The following is a 16,839-nucleotide window of genomic DNA, read 5'->3' on the forward strand; positions in this document are numbered from 1 at the left end:
CTCAGAAATACAGCTCATTAGACTACATGACAAGAGGCATCTCATCAAGTCTGACATAGTCTCGCTGGCCAGCCTCCTCTCCCTTCAGCCTCCTCTCCCTTCAGCCTCCTCTCCCTTCAGCCTCCTCTCCCTTCAGCCTCCTCTCCCTTCCGTCCGAGGAGTCTGGCGCCGCAGGTCTCCATAACTGGGATAAACCCTCCCCTGCTCTACTCTGCTCTCCCATTGGAGCGACTGTTTCGGTGGCAGCCGGATGTCCGCTCCCGGCTTATTACAAGCTCTGTCATTGGCTCCGACCATGTCAATCAGAGCGGCTTCCGCTCCCTCCTCCCTGTGTGTCGCTGTAAATAGTGCCCTGCCGCCGCAGTGAAAACAACAACGCTAACTAGCTAGCAAGCTAACGGCAGAAACCTACTACACGCTAGCTCGTCGCTACACGCTGAAAACGGCAAGTTGGATTGTTTGAAACTATTTTCCAAGGGCACTGCCGCTAAGCGCCGCCCATCGCAATCCCACTATGGAGACCTACGGCGCCAGACTCCTCGAACGGAAGGGAGAGGAGGCTGGCCAGCGAGACTAAGTCTGACATAATCCTACGGGATCACCAAGACCACAGTATCTATCCACTGCTTACTTGTATTGTTGCTACCATATTCAATCCTTCATCCACCACTCTTTTGGTGGCATAATAGCTCTATTCTAATGATGGTCAGCTGCTCCACATTAAGACCGGTAGTTTCAGCCAAGCAATCTGCGCTGCGTTTCCCAAACCTGAGATGTTGTGAAAGAATATGGTAAGACAACACCATCTCACCAATAACTGTGAAATAGCAACGTTGTTCCACAGCGCTATAACGTCTCTAAAATTGTTGAATGCGGAGGAGCCGAGAGTTGACTCGCCCCTCGCTACCTGCCCGGCCCGGCCTCGCCATCGAGCCAACTCGCTGGTTAAGCTTAGGCAGGTTGTGATTTGGAGAGCGGTTAAAAAGGTCGGGACTTGAATCGGCTCTCTCACAATGAGAAAGTTGCAAAGTGAGGACGGATCTGTGTGTGTGTGTGTGTGTGTGTGTGTGTGTGCGTGTGCGTGTGCGTGTGCGTGTGTGTGTGCGTGTGCGTGTGTGTGTGTGCGTTGGGGGCTGTTTAAAATCGTATATTGACTATATTGAATGAGGCGACATTGACGATGTAAATGTCCCAGAGGGCCCATGAGGGTTAATAATAACAATACAGTGACAACCCTTGAGTCCCAGGCTTAGGGCCTGTGTCCACCTAGCGTCTTTTTCCGACGTTAAACGCTGGGAGTGCGCTGGGGAGCGCTGATCCCACCGCACAATATACAAGGAAGCAGTCTGCAAGTAACGTTAGTTCAGCTTGATAGCTGACAGCTAGCATGCTAACAACACAGGTAGGCTACGCTATTAAAAGCAGTAAGCACAACACTCACCAGAAATATTAAGTGTCTAGCCGATCTGCTCCCACAATTGAGCCGTTCTGTCTCTGTTGCGATAGTTTTTCCATATGATTAGTTACCAGAAAAGGAGCAGCCGACACCAGCGTCTTTCTGAAAGTTAAAATATTTTCAGCTGGAAGCGCTGGGAGCGATGGGAGCCGGGCGCACAAAAACGCAGAAAAAAGACGCTGGGCGCTGTGCACTTTCTCTAGACGTCCGTGTGCGCTCGCATACGCTCTCCCCCCATTGGAAACAACTGAAAAAAGACGCTGGACCTGAGGAAAAGACGCTAGGTGGACACAGGCCCTTACTCACTACATGTCTTTTACCTGGTACAATGCTGTCACATCACCCTCTCCTCTGTTTCTGCACTATTGCCTGTATCTTTTCCTGCCAACAAAATTGTTCAGCAGGAGGCAACAATATATACTGTAGAAGCATCTGTAACTGCTGTAGCATCCATGGGCTACACACTGTAGTACAACCCTAACCATACTGTAGCATCCATGGGCTACACACTGTAGTACAACCCTAACCATACTCTAGCATCCATGGGCTACACACTGTAGTACAACCCTAACCATACTGTAGCATCCATGGGCTACACACTGTAGTACAACCCTAACCATACTGTAGCATCCATGGGCTACACACTGTAGTACAACCCTAACCATACTGTAGCATCCATGGGCTACACACTGTAGTACAACCCTAACCATACTGTAGCATCCATGGGCTACACACTGTAGTACAACCCTAACCATACTGTAGCATCCATGGGCTACACACTGTAGTACAGCCCTACAATAACCATAGTAACATCAACACATCCAGTGTCATTGTCTTTGAAGAAAAATTTCAATAGTGGCAAAATGTTCAATCCCAGGAAGTCTGCAGTAATCAAGGAGCAACGCCTTTGTGGCACAAAGTATCGCTAGTTAATTTGATCGCAAAGCAACAAAATGGCCTGGACTTTTTGACTGCAGTGTGATATGATTGGATGTGAAGCAGCGGTCTTATGAAACGATGGTCTGTTATTCAGAAATAATGTTAAAGCTACGTTTTTAGCTTCAACAATAACATACCTCACAATGCCTTCATTGGCCAATCCAAATTGAGTATGCTATGAAGCGGTGTAATAAGGAATAGTAATACCCTCCAGGCTGTTCTTTACTGCGATCATGTGTCCTGCGGTGACACGGCTGTGCCCTATATACCTACAGTCATCACCGCCGTGTCCATCCTAGGTGTTACTGAGCCCTATATACCTACAGTCATCACCGCCGTGTCCATCCTAGGTGTTACTGAGCCCTATATACCTACAGTCATCACCGCCATGTCCATCCTAGGTGTTACTGAGCCCTATATACCTACAGCCATCACCGCCATGTCCATCCTAGGTGTTACTGAGCCCTATATACCTACAGCCATCACCGCCATGTCCATCCTAGGCGTTACTGAGCCCTATATACCTACAGTCATCACCGCCATGTCCATCCTAGGTGTTACTGAGCCCTATATACCTACAGTCATCACCGCCGTGTCCATCCTAGGCGTTACTGAGCCCTATATACCTACAGTCATCACCGCCGTGTCCATCCTAGGTGTTACTGAGCCCTATATACCTACAGTCATCACCGCCGTGTCCATCCTAGGTGTTACTGAGCCCTATATACCTACAGCCATCACCGCCATGTCCATCCTAGGTGTTACTGAGCCCTATATACCTACAGTCATCACCGTCGGGTCCATCCTAGGCACTACTGTGCCCTATATACCTACAGTATATAGGTACAGTACACACTGCAGGGTGCTGTGCACTGCAGGGTGCTGTGCACTGCAGGGTGCTGTCTGTGTACTGCAGGGTGCTGTGTACTGCAGGGTGCTGTGTACTGCAGGGTGCTGTGTACTGCAGGGTGCTGTGTACTGCAGGGTGCTGTGTACTGGAAGGGTGCTGTGTACTGCAGGGTGCTGTGTACTGCAGGGTGCTGTATGTGTACTGGAAGGGTGCTGTGTACTGCAGGGTGCTGTGTACTGCAGGGTGCTGTGTACTGCAGGGTGCTGTCTGTGTACTGCAGGGTGCTGTGTACTGCAGGGTGCTGTGTACTGCAGGGTGCTGTCTGTGTACTGCAGGGTGCTGTGTACTGCAGGGTGCTGTGTACTGCAGGGTGCTGTGTACTGCAGGGTGCTGTGTACTGCAGGGTGCTGTGTACTGCAGGGTGCTGTGTACTGCAGGGTGCTGTGTACTGGAAGGGTGCTGTGTACTGCAGGGTGCTGTGCACTGCAGGGTGCTGTATGTGTACTGCAGGGTGCTGTGTACTGCAGGGTGCTGTATGTGTACTGCAGGGTGCTGTATGTGTACTGCAGGGTGCTGTCTGTGTACTGCAGGGTGCTGTGTACTGGCAGGGTGCTGTCTGTGTACTGCAGGGTGCTGTGTACTGGCAGGGTGCTGTCTGTGTACTGCAGGGTGCTGTATGTGTACTGCAGGGTGCTGTATGTGTACTGGCAGGGTGCTGTCTGTGTACTGCAGGGTGCTGTGTACTGGCAGGGTGCTGTATGTGTACTGCAGGGTGCTGTCTGTGTACTGCAGGGTGCTGTGTACTGGCAGGGTGCTGTGTACTGCAGGGTGCTGTGTACTGCAGGGTGCTGTGTACTGGCAGGGTGCTGTGTACTGCAGGGTGCTGTATGTGTACTGCAGGGTGCTGTCTGTGTACTGCAGGGTGCTGTATGTGTACTGCAGGGTGCTGTGTACTGCAGGGTGCTGTGTACTGCAGGGTGCTGTATGTGTACTGCAGGGTGCTGTCTGTGTACTGCAGGGTGCTGTATGTGTACTGGCAGGGTGCTGTGTACTGCAGGGTGCTGTCTGTGTACTGCAGGGTGCTGTGTACTGGCAGGGTGCTGTGTACTGCAGGGTGCTGTGTACTGCAGGGTGCTGTGTACTGGCAGGGTGCTGTGTACTGCAGGGTGCTGTATGTGTACTGCAGGGTGCTGTCTGTGTACTGCAGGGTGCTGTATGTGTACTGCAGGGTGCTGTATGTGTACTGCAGGGTGCTGTATGTGTACTGCAGGGTGCTGTATGTGTACTGCAGGGTGCTGTATGTGTACTGCAGGGTGCTGTATGTGTACTGCAGGGTGCTGTATGTGTACTGCAGGGTGCTGTATGTGTACTGCAGGGTGCTGTCTGTGTACTGCAGGGTGCTGTGTACTGGCAGGGTGCTGTGTACTGCAGGGTGCTGTGTACTGCAGGGTGCTGTGTACTGGCAGGGTGCTGTGTACTGCAGGGTGCTGTATGTGTACTGCAGGGTGCTGTATGTGTACTGCAGGGTGCTGTATGTGTACTGCAGGGTGCTGTATGTGTACTGCAGGGTGCTGTCTGTGTACTGCAGGGTGCTGTGTACTGGCAGGGTGCTGTGTACTGCAGGGTGCTGTGTACTGCAGGGTGCTGTGTACTGGCAGGGTGCTGTGTACTGCAGGGTGCTGTATGTGTACTGCAGGGTGCTGTATGTGTACTGCAGGGTGCTGTATGTGTACTGCAGGGTGCTGTATGTGTACTGCAGGGTGCTGTATGTGTACTGCAGGGTGCTGTATGTGTACTGCAGGGTGCTGTATGTGTACTACAGGGTGCTGTATGTGTACTACAGGGTGCTGTATGTGTACTGCAGGGTGCTGTATGTGTACTGCAGGGTGCTGTATGTGTACTGCAGGGTGCTGTATGTGTACTGCAGGGTGCTGTATGTGTACTACAGGGTGCTGTATGTGTACTACAGGGTGCTGTATGTGTACTGCAGGGTGCTGTATGTGTACTGCAGGGTGCTGTATGTGTACTGCAGGGTGCTGTATGTGTACTACAGGGTGCTGTATGTGTACTGCAGGGTGCTGTATGTGTACTGCAGGGTGCTGTATGTGTACTGCAGGGTGCTGTATGTGTACTGCAGGGTGCTGTCTGTGTACTGCAGGGTGCTGTATGTGTACTACAGGGTGCTGTATGTGTACTACAGGGTGCTGTATGTGTACTACAGGGTGCTGTATGTGTACTGCAGGGTGCTGTATGTGTACTGCAGGGTGCTGTCTGTGTACTGCAGGGTGCTGTATGTGTACTGCAGGGTGCTGTATGTGTACTGCAGGGTGCTGTCTGTGTACTGCAGGGTGCTGTATGTGTACTGCAGGGTGCTGTCTGTGTACTGCAGGGTGCTGTCTGTGTACTGCAGGGTGCTGTATGTGTACTGCAGGGTGCTGTGTACTGGCAGGGTGTGTCTGCATTACTGCTCTCAGAAGAAAAATGGAAGGAGGGGGACAATTAAACCCCTGCTTCATTTACTCCCACAAGATCACAAGTATGACCCTGCTCAAGGATATCAGCAACATTATCACTGTGTGTGTGTGTGTGTGTGTGTGTGTGTGTGTGTGTGTGTGTGTGTGTGTGTGTGTGTGTGTGTGTGTGTGTGTGTGTGTGCGTGTGTGCGTGTGGGTAGGGCTAACATCAAACAGTGCTCTATTAATTAGATGTCCTGTCATGGACGATATCATACCCCCTCTCTCTCTCTCTCTCTCTCTCTCTCTCTCTCTCTCTCTCTCTCTCTGGTGGGTCTGAATCAACAGATGAGTTTGTCTCCTACCCCACAGCTCCCTGCCTCCCCCAGTTCTTTGTAAGAGGTGTTTGGTACACTAAAGCCCTCACACATCAGGGGTGTTAAGGCACCTTTACTGAAGCATATCACACTCCTTTTGCCCACCGGTGCCACAGATCCCTACACCCGCCCCGTCATCCCTCTTCAAAGGGAGCGAGTCGGCGTTGACATGAATAAAACAAGAAAGAGATTCACCAACCGTCGTGGACGAGCTAAAGCCAGGAGCCTGTGCACTTGTATTATTCATAGCACCTGTGTGATGCGATCAAGCTATATCTCTTGACATGCGTCTCCCCGCAGCTAACAATAATAGCATCAGGCGCCGAGGTTTTTTGAATTAAGTAAGATGCGGGAGGCACCGGATTTATTCTGGTACCCGTTTTATGACGGCTACTGGACCTTTTTGGATACTGGTTCTAAAACTAGCCCCCCCCCCCACGTTTACTTGTTGAATCATGGCACATTTCATGAATAGTGTAATCATGTAAATCGTTATCGGCTCAACACTTGCACTTGCCATCTGCTTTTCTAAATGAATCAGGCCGTGCTCCATTGATTTTCCCAGTGAGAGCGCCCATGAACTGGAACAATCAACAGTAATTTACATATCAGCTCCGCCTCCAACACCAGAAACCACTGCAGCCATGATATCATCGCTAATATCCCGCCTCATTCATTCCCCCCCCCCCCCGATTTTTTTATCCCATTTTTATCCCCCATTAGTGCTAATTTACTTTTATTTATCCTGGTTGCTGCTCCACCCTCTGCCGATCTGGGGAGAGCCGAAACTGGCTCCATGCTTCCTCCGAGACATGGGCAGTTAGCCAGCCGCTTCTTTTCACCTGACAGGGGAAGCTTCACCGGTAGGACATAGCACATGGGAGGATCACGCTATTCCAACCGGTTCCCCTCCCTCCGAACAGGCGCCCTTAACGACCAGAGGAGGCACCACATTAGCAACCAGGATATTGTATTTTTTGGTGAAGGGGTTCCTATATGAAGGAAACCCCCGGGAGGCACGGGGAGAACATGCAAACTCCACACAGAAAGGCCCTTTTGACGACCCCACCCGGGCGGTGGGCACTCGAGGACATGCGGACGGGCACGCATTCCTTCAGCGTTCACAGCGTCCCAGTTGAGAATCGAACCCAGGACCTTCGAGCTGTGAGGCGACAGCGCTTACCACTGCACCACCGTACCCCCATCCCGCCTCATTCATGACGTTGAGATTGTTCACGTTTGGAAAAAGCATGAGTCATGCTGGTTGGAGTTGCAGTCACACCTACCTTTGGGTAATGGTACTGCCTCCCCCCGGGGATACAGAGAGCCAGTGAAGCCACCTACCTTTGGGTAAAAGTACTGCCTCCCCCCAGGGATACAGAGAGCCAGTGAAGCCACCTACCTTTGGGTAATGGTACTGCCTCCCCCAGGGATACAGAGAGCCAGTGAAGCCACCTACCTTTGGGTAATGGTACTGCCTCCCCCAGGGATACAGAGAGCCAGTGAAGCCACCTACCTTTGGGTAATGGTACTGCCTCCCCCAGGGATACAGAGAGCCAGTGAAGCCACCTACCTTTGGGTAATGGTACTGCCTCCCCCAGGGATACAGAGAGCCAGTGAAGCCACCTACCTTTGGGTAATGGTACTGCCTCCCCCAGGGATACAGAGAGCCAGTGAAGCCACCTACCTTTGGGTAATGGTACTGCCTCCCCCAGGGATACAGAGAGCCAGTGAAGCCACCTACCTTTGGGTAAAGGTACTGTCTCCCCCGGGGATACAGAGAGCCAGTGAAGCCACCTAACTTTGGGTAAAGGTACTGCCTCCCCCAGGGATACAGAGAGCCAGTGAAGCCACCTACCTTTGGGTAATGGTACTGCCTCCCCCAGGGATACAGAGAGCCAGTGAAGCCACTTAACTTTGGGTAAAGGTACTGTCTCCCCCGGGGATACAGAGAGCCAGTGAAGCCACCTACCTTTGGGTAATGGTACTGCCTCCCCCCGGGGATACAGAGAGCCAGTGAAGCCACCTACCTTTGGGTAATGGTACTGCCTCCCCCAGGGATACACAGAGCCAGTGAAGCCACCTACCTTTTGGTAAAAGTACTGCCTCCCCCAGGGATACAGAGAGCCAGTGAAGCCACCTACCTTTGGGTAAAAGTACTGCCTCCCCCAGGGATAGACAGAGCCAGTGAAGCCACCTAACTTTGGGTAAAGGTACTGTCTCCCCCGGGGATACAGAGAGCCAGTGAAGCCACCTACCTTTGGGTAAAGGTACTGCCTCCCCCGGGGATACAGAGAGCCAGTGAAGCCACCTACCTTTGGGTAATGGTACCGCCTCCCCCCGGGGATACAGAGAGCCAGTAAAGCCACCTACCTTTGGGTAATGGTACTGCCTCCCCCCGGGGATACAGAGAGCCAGTAAAGCCACCTACCTTTGGGTAATGGTACTGCCTCCCCCCGGGGACACAGAGAGCCGGTAAAGCCACCTACCTTTGGGTAATGGTACTGCCTCCCCCCGGGGATACGGAGAGCCAGTAAAGCCACCTACCTTTGGGTAATGGTACTGCCTCCCCCCGGGGATACAGAGAGCCAGTAAAGCCACCTACCTTTGGGTAATGGTACTGCCTCCCCCCGGGGATACAGAGAGCCAGTAAAGCCACCTACCTTTGGGTAATGGTACTGCCTCCCCCCGGGGATACAGAGAGCCCGTAAAGCCACCTACCTTTGGGTAAGGGTACTGCCTCCCCCGGGGATACAGGGAGCCAGTGAAGCGAGGCAGAAGCATGTTGGGGACCAGCGTGTCATTGATGGTGAGGTAGGCCAGTCTGGCCCCGTCAGACGACCACCAGTGAGCCACCTGCGTGTGCAGCACTGCCTCTGTCACACCAGCACACACACACACACACACACACACACACACACACACACACACACACACAGCCTCTGTGACGCCAAGAGAGGGCAAGTCAGGCAAGCAACCACTGGAACCAAGCTGACAAAACAAGCATCTCCGAGAGGGCTCTGAGTGTGTGTGTGTGTGTGTGCAGGGCCGTAGCCAGAGTTCCGAAATAGGGGAGGTCCAGCAAGGGGAGGCGGATTTGGCGGCGCCCATTAGGGCGCCGCCGAAAATTTTTTTAGGTTTTTTTCCCCCCTTTTTAAGCCATATTTAGAGTAATATATCATTTTAAATCAACATTAGGATTATACTGTTGTGATGTCATTATTCAGTATATTCTCTTTCATGTCACCACCTGCTCAGCTCTCCTGTCAACATAATTGTAACTAACAAACACAAACTGTTTTAGCCAAATTCATATCAAAATGACACCTACAAACACAGGTACACAACCCAAGCCGTACACAACACACAAAGTCATCATCGATAATAAAAAAAACATACAGAGGGACATTTATTTATTCCTGATAGGAACGATTGAAAAATAAAATAAAATATATTATGTTGTTTTTAACTTTACACCACCTCTTTTTGTTACTTATTGGGTCATGAAACTGAAACCATGCATATAGCCACCTGCATACCTGACTTCGGGAGCTTGGCAATTGGCATCATGCATGATTAGCCAGTAGCATCCCAACGTGTCACACAGGTAACATTACTTAAGAGACAGACTAGACACTTACTTTCTTGGTTGTTGCTAAAAAATCTGTCAGTGTCACTCACTGTCTGTCGTTCACTCGCTCACTGTCTCGCAGGTCGCTCACCTTCAATTATCTCGCCAGGCAGACAGACAGTCATCACTCACCACCATGCTGCTGCTCTCTCGGAATCAAGTTACCGCGGACGCGGCGTCAGATGACTTCCTGCCTGACCTGCCTTTCGTTTCAAAATAAAAGCGATCCCGTGTTTTTCATGCTTTTCCATGCAGATTGTTTTATAAAAAAAAAAAAAAAAAAAAAAAAAAACTTTTTTCTCTGAAATATTAGGGGAGGTCCGGACCTCCCCGTCCTCATAGCTAGCTACGGCCCTGTGTGTGTGTGTGTGTGTGTGTGTGTGTCTGAGTGTGTCTGAGTGTGTGTGTGTGAGTGTGTGTGTGTGTGTGTGTGTGTGTGTGTGTGTGTGTGTGTGTGTGTGTGTTATCTTATGTTATGTTATGTTTATGTTAAATTAAATTAGGCTATTAGTTTATTTATTTTATTCTAAATCTTCTCTCAGTTTATTCAGATTATTCAGCTTGTTGTAAAGCAATATGAATTGTTAATGTGCGGTTCGCTAAATAATTGGCTAACTGATTGACTGGCTGGCTGGCTGGCTGGTTGCTTGATTGCTGGATTGCTTGGTTGATTGGATGACTTGATTGGTATGATAATAACACATAGCTGAGTATTTGATGGACATACTAAAATAAATAGATAAATAAATAAAATAGACATGACAAACGTGTTTTTACAAGTTGTACATCTATCTAGATAGTTTGTGTTTACCATAGAAATATATTTTACCAAACAAAATGCAAAACAAATCTAAATATGAAAAATATTCTCATTGTGTAAAAAAAAAAAAAACATTCTGTGTATCACAGGAATCCCAAATAGAGATTAATCACAACGGGGCTGGCAAATGTATCAGCCCAATAATAATGGCTATGTGTAGCCAAACATGGTAACAATTCAAAATTTTTCAATAATTCACCACATTTGGCAGAATAAACAAAGCCACCCGTAGTGAAACAGCTTACGGTAATTTGCTCAAATATGTGGATACTAGTTCAAGGGAGTGATTCAACGTCAGATGGGCAGTCAAGATATGCAGATATATGGAAATAATAATTCTGTTTCCCTCTGACTGAAGTGGTACAGGTGTTCAAAGATGTAATTATTTCCCTATGCTATTAAAGCCATGGAAAGGAGAATATTTTTGAACCATAATCAATTCCTACCAGAAATGCTCATGGCATTTTTTTTTCTCTCCAGCTGGAAGAATGCCAGATGCATACTGTATAGGTTTGAATTCTCCCACATTTCAAACTAATGGCATTAATGTTGTGACACCCTTACCCTCGTAGAGCCAGTCTGAGATGCCGTTAGAGATGATCCCGTCCTGTCCAGAAGATGTCAGCCTCCAAGAGCTGCTTGGAACATCTGTTTGGTAGTAAATGTTGTTTTCAAATATATACATCTGCAGGGGGAAAGAAAACACATTGCCTACATTGCGGTCATTTCTAGTTTTTAAAGGGATAGTTGTTGTTTTTTGTTGTTGTTTTTTTATGTGGTGTTGTATGAGGTACTTGGATACAGTCAGTGTACTACATGCGGTAGAATGCAGCCGGCGCCGTCCCTGTTTGGAGAAATGGAGACCGGCCGTGTCAGGCATGTAGAGCCGTCTGCTGAGTGTGAACAAGGTCATGAGAAAAAAAATCCATACTGCTCACCTGACATAATCGTCTAATATAATATTAGTGAGAGCTGATTTCGGAATTCTGTATTGAATTACCGAGCATACAATAGCGTGGGCGCACACGCCCACGCACGGGCGCACACGCCCATGCACGGGCGCACACACACACACACACACACACACACACACACACACACACACACACACGCACGCACACCCACGCACACAGAGTTTGAGATAACTTTCATTAATTTGGCTACTAAGTGGGTTATTCAATGAAAATCCAATAGGCAGCACTCTGAATAGCGCTGAACAATCACGACATGTCTTGCCCCCCGGAAGTGAGTTTCCCATTCATTTTCTCCATAGACTTTACAAAAAACCTTCTAACGAGTTTTAGGGCTGGAACCAAGCCAACCCGTGACCTACTAAATCCTGAGGGAACATAAAACATTTCACTTGGAGCAAGATGTCGAAATGTTTTCGAAATCTCCAAATTTCGAAAATGTGTGGGAAACTCACTTCCAGGGCAAAAGATGTCATGTGACTGTTCAGCACTATAGTGAGAGGAGGAAAAGGAGGGAAAGAGCAAAGGTGCAGCGGCTAGCTGGCACGAGAGGCAACAGTGATAGGGAGTGGAGGTCTTCATGGGTCCAAAATGATGGACCCGGACCCTAATGGACCCGGCAAATGTGTGCCCGGAACCCGCGATTGGACCTGTCTATTATTAGAAAGCTGAGACCCGGGGACCCGTACAGACCCAAAGTCCCAGGTGTCCCTTTTTTTTTTTGAATGGGTCCCTGCTGGGTATTCAGGGGTTCAGGCATCCCCGAAGACCTCTAATAGGGAGGTGATATTTCCTTGGAGTTTGAGGTCATCATAAAACATGTTCACACTGGCATCATTTTTCATCATCTCTGTGCGACAAATTGAGCAAATGTAGTGACCTGATAGATAGATAGCTAGATAGATAGATAGATAGATAGATAGATAGATAGATAGATAGATAGATAGATAGATAGATAGATAGAGCACTGTGAACATGCTCATTGATAAAAATGCATATTCAGAGAGCGGTCATGACTAACAGGCTCCTCTGCAGTGATAACATAGACAAATATACACGGGAGCTCATGAATAATGAAGAGTACTTTGTCATTACTGGTGTGACACAGGGCTGTAGGGCTCTCTGGGAAACGGATCCCACTGGGGGCAGGTATAAATACTGAGGAAATGAGATAAATATGCTATCAAACGGTTAATTACTTTCCTTGTCGACACTGGAGGAAATTATGGAGTGATCATCGCCTGCTTAATACTCTCACAGCGGAGGCATTGCTCACACGGAGAGATTTGGTCGACCAGCAACAACGTATCTTGTCGGCTTTTCTCCCAAATAATTGTCGCTTTCGTTTGAGGCGACGGTTTGTCTTTTCTTTCATGTCGAAACACCCTTTGATCAGCATTCACCTCAGAGCCGAGGGGATTCTACGTCATGAATTACACGCGCAATTTTACAAAAGCGACGGAATTGAACATCGATTTTCAAGTCTTTGCGTGCAGCTTGGCTTCTCCGTTTGAAGTGGCGAGAATGAAAATGATGAAGCACCACTGAAGTTGTGAAACACCTTTGCTGGATTTGACATGAAAAGGGGGTTTGGGCCTTCATTTGAGGTATCTAAGCATTAGGAGATTTGAACGGCATTAAAAAGCCTCAATGGAAACTTCAAGGAACCGTGAAACAAGGAACCTTCAAACTATTATTTTTGTTCATTTGTACCACATCTCCATTCAAGGTCAACATCTGCGTTGAACAGATAACTAAATATAATGTAAGGTCTATGAAGTTCATTATAGAGCAGAGGTGTTCTAAGTGGGAGGCGGGCTTTCCTGGGGGGGAGGGTCTGTCTCCAAGCAGTTTCAGAGGAGACAGTGAATGGAAGTGAAAAAATATGACATTAGTTATCAAAAGGAGATCACATAGAATAGCCTAAATGTGTGTGATTTGGTTAAAGAGTACAGTTAGTTTTGGTGACTTGCAGGGTTCACTGCAGTGTAGTTAGCTATTGTGTAGCTTAGCATGATATACACTGATGATATTTAGCTGTTTTAGAGAATATAGATGATTAATTTGAATTATGTATGGAATAACGTCATACCTTATGTAGCCCCGCCCACTTGATCCAGTTGTCTTATGACTTCCTGTTCAAAACACCGTCTGTTGTACCTGGTCACGTACTGTACTGTCACAGGAAGTGTAAACACAATAGGAAGTAACTGGCTAACCCCTGTGTTGGAACATAAGGTGAATATGGATTGCAAGCAGCAGCCGGGGAATACCTATATGTGACGGACAGCAAACAGAGCAGGCTGTGCAACACCGGCGGCACCGAGGTACGTTAGATCGCTCTCATCTCCTTCTCTCTCTGATATAATAAGCATATGAGCCGCTGTGTGTCGGGAAATAGGCTATTTACAAGACATAAACAGGCATTTCACATGCCCTGTTTAAATACAGGCATTTCACATGCCCTGTTTAAATACAGGCATTTCACATGCTCCGTTTAAATACAGGCATTTCACATGCCCTGTTTAGATACAGGCATTTCACATGCCCTGTATAAATACAGGCATTTCACATGCCCTGTTTAAATACAGGCATTTCACATGCCCTGTTTAAAAACAGGCATTTCACATGCCCTGTTTAAAAACACGCATTTCACATGCCCTGTTTAAATACAGGCATTTCACATGCCCTGTTTAAATACAGGCATTTCACATGCCCTGTTTAAATACAGGCATTTCACATGCCCTGTATAAATACAGGCATTTCACATGCCCTGTTTAAATACAGGCATTTCACATGCCCTGTTTAAATACAGGCATTTCACATGCCCTGTTTAAATACAGGCATTTCACATGCCCTGTTTAAATACAGGCATTTCACATGCCCTGTTTAAATACAGGCATTTCACATGCCCTGTTTAAAAACAGGCATTTCACATGCCCTGTTTTCCTCGTTTTCAGGTCACAGTTCAAACTGATGATCGTTTCTGCTGATGCTAATCAAACCGACGTTGTCAGGGTGACTTAAACATCATATTTAAAGCTGGAAATACATCCAGGGTGTAAAAAAACTGAATTCTCCTTTGATGTTCAAAAAAAAGGGTAACGTTTGTTACACATCATCAAATATTGACCCAGTAGTGCGAACACGCGCTGTTTGACTGAGGTGATGATGGTGAACGCATCCTAAACCCTGGCTGAGCCAGTAGTGCACTCACCAGCTGTTGGCCCTGAACGCCCCAGGAGGCGAACTGCAGGACTGAGTCTGAAACCTCTGGAGGGTTTAGCTCCCGCACCTCTCTGATGACATGGCAATGAAAGAGGTACACATCAGCCGTTACCACACCAACGACCATTCAACCTTAGTGACTAACTACTGTATACAACACATCATAATGCACTCACTTAACATTATGGAATGTATCATCAAAACTTACTCATATTAAAACAGACTTCTGTGGTTTCTTTTGGTCCTAAGCAGTGGTGTATAAATTACTCGAAAGCCATACTTGAGTAAAAGTACAGATTTCTTCCCAGTAAAAGACTTTGGTAAAAGTCAAAAGTCACTCATTAGAATATTACTTGAGTAAAAGTCTTAAAGTAGCTGATATTTTCTGTATTTTTTTTTAATATTAAATGTACTTCAGTGTTGAAAGTAAAAGTACAAGTAAAGGCTGTTAAAAAAAAAGCAAGCAAAAGACATGCATGGGCTTGAGTGGAAGTCTATTTCTTCTTCTTGAGTTTTATAGCAGTTGTTGGCAAACAACGTTATGTTGCATTACAGCCACCAACTGGAATGGCATGTGGATCGTGATTAACGTAACTTGCAAACTAGGAGCACTGATTCGCCAAACCTGATTGCTTGCAGGCTACCCAATTTCTTCTGATTTTACTTTGTAACTAAGATGCTTGGGGGAAATGTAGTGGAGTAAAAGTATCCATTTTATTTGGGAAATGTAGTGGAGTAAAAGTATCCATTTTATTTGGGAAATGTAGTGGAGTAAAAGTGAAAGTTGACAGAAATATAAATACTCAAGTAAAGTACAGATACTCAGAAAAATATTTAAGTACTGTACTTAAGTATTAAAACCACTGGTCCTAAGCTATACATCACTGGTCGAATTTAATCATAATTCAGTTGTGTCGTACGGTATAAAAGGACAGAAGTACGACTCTCTATAGAGCCGCACCATAAAGTGATAAAGAAATAACGAGTAATGCTTTACAATTACACCTGCAAGTTATACATTTGAGTGTTTTGTTCCTCACCTAGTATGCAGGTTGTAGATCAAGTATGAGGCCAGGAAAGAGTGCTGGTAGACCTAAAATACAAACACCAGAAAAGCACATTGTAGTCATTCTCAAGTGCATCTTGATCAACTTCATAAACAGACATTTTGTCCTGTCTCAGTAATGACAAAGTCATGTATGAACGGACACAAGAGCCAGGATCAACAAGGACATCATTTGGATTAGTTTAAAGGAAAAATCCATACTTATACAGTATATCACCCACCAATCAGTGATGAGTGAGTTATTTTTCATAAGATGGCAGTCAGCCAGTCAGTCACTCATGGAGCTTTAGTGAAGGGGGCGGAGCTAGGGGCAGCTATAGCTGGTTTTCAGGTGACGTCATGTGACCGCGCGGACTACACCTGAAGGGCACTGCAGGGCGGTAAAGAAGCACTATCACAAGCTGTCAAAATGTTTTGCATCGCTTACGGTTGCTCAAATCCATCAAACTTTAACCCACCCACTGCCTGCAAACTTCACACAATAACCTACTTAACTTAAGCCACCCACTGCCTGCAAACTTCACACTATAACCTACTTAACTTAACCCACCTACTGCCTGCAAACTTCACACTATAACCTACTTAACTTAAGGTCCCATTCCGTGCAAAAGCTGTTTTTACTTGTAAATGCATATATACTGCTGTCAGCCCTCCCTGTAATGAGTGGTCACACGCTCAGAACTGCCACAGTTGGATTTGTCCCTATCCAGCTTCCCCCTGCAGTCTCCTCCAAGCCACACCCCCAAACGCTTCGTTTGCCCAGAGGGGAATCGGGACGTCACTAGCTTCCTCCTGCATACTGCGCGGGTCTCTCTCACACAAGCTACCTGCACCATTTTGTCTATAGCCACAAAATTAACACTTCTAGCTGGAGCGACGCCAACTGTACGTGATCCAGCAACTGCAGAGGTGCATTCGGTAAGTCTAGGCATTTTGAGATGTCCTCTTTAGCGTAGTACCGTTAAGTTAACGATAACTCGCAACCTAGCGTGCTGGTCCACAGACGCTAATCTGATTGGCCGCTGGGAGCCTGGGGCGGGCTCTCCCT

General features: G+C 47.4%; 1 protein-coding gene across 1 annotated transcript in view; it reads right to left on the bottom strand.

Moving 5' to 3' along the window:
• Nucleotides 1-16,839, bottom strand: part of LOC310778171 (inactive dipeptidyl peptidase 10-like) — a gene marked incomplete at both ends in the record, with an annotated part of 193,094 nt that overhangs the window by 17,163 nt on the left and 159,092 nt on the right. Inside the window, 4 exons of the mRNA XM_083638527.1 lie at nt 8,797-8,951; nt 11,091-11,211; nt 14,715-14,796; nt 15,766-15,818. Of these exons, the coding sequence (XP_083494653.1) occupies nt 8,797-8,951; nt 11,091-11,211; nt 14,715-14,796; nt 15,766-15,818 (411 nt within the window). The remainder of the gene's footprint in view (nt 1-8,796; nt 8,952-11,090; nt 11,212-14,714; nt 14,797-15,765; nt 15,819-16,839) is intronic.

The sequence above is a fragment of the Poromitra crassiceps genome (assembly GCF_964638095.1).
Source record: "Poromitra crassiceps genome assembly, chromosome: 6".
Lineage (NCBI taxonomy): Eukaryota > Metazoa > Chordata > Actinopteri > Beryciformes > Melamphaidae > Poromitra > Poromitra crassiceps.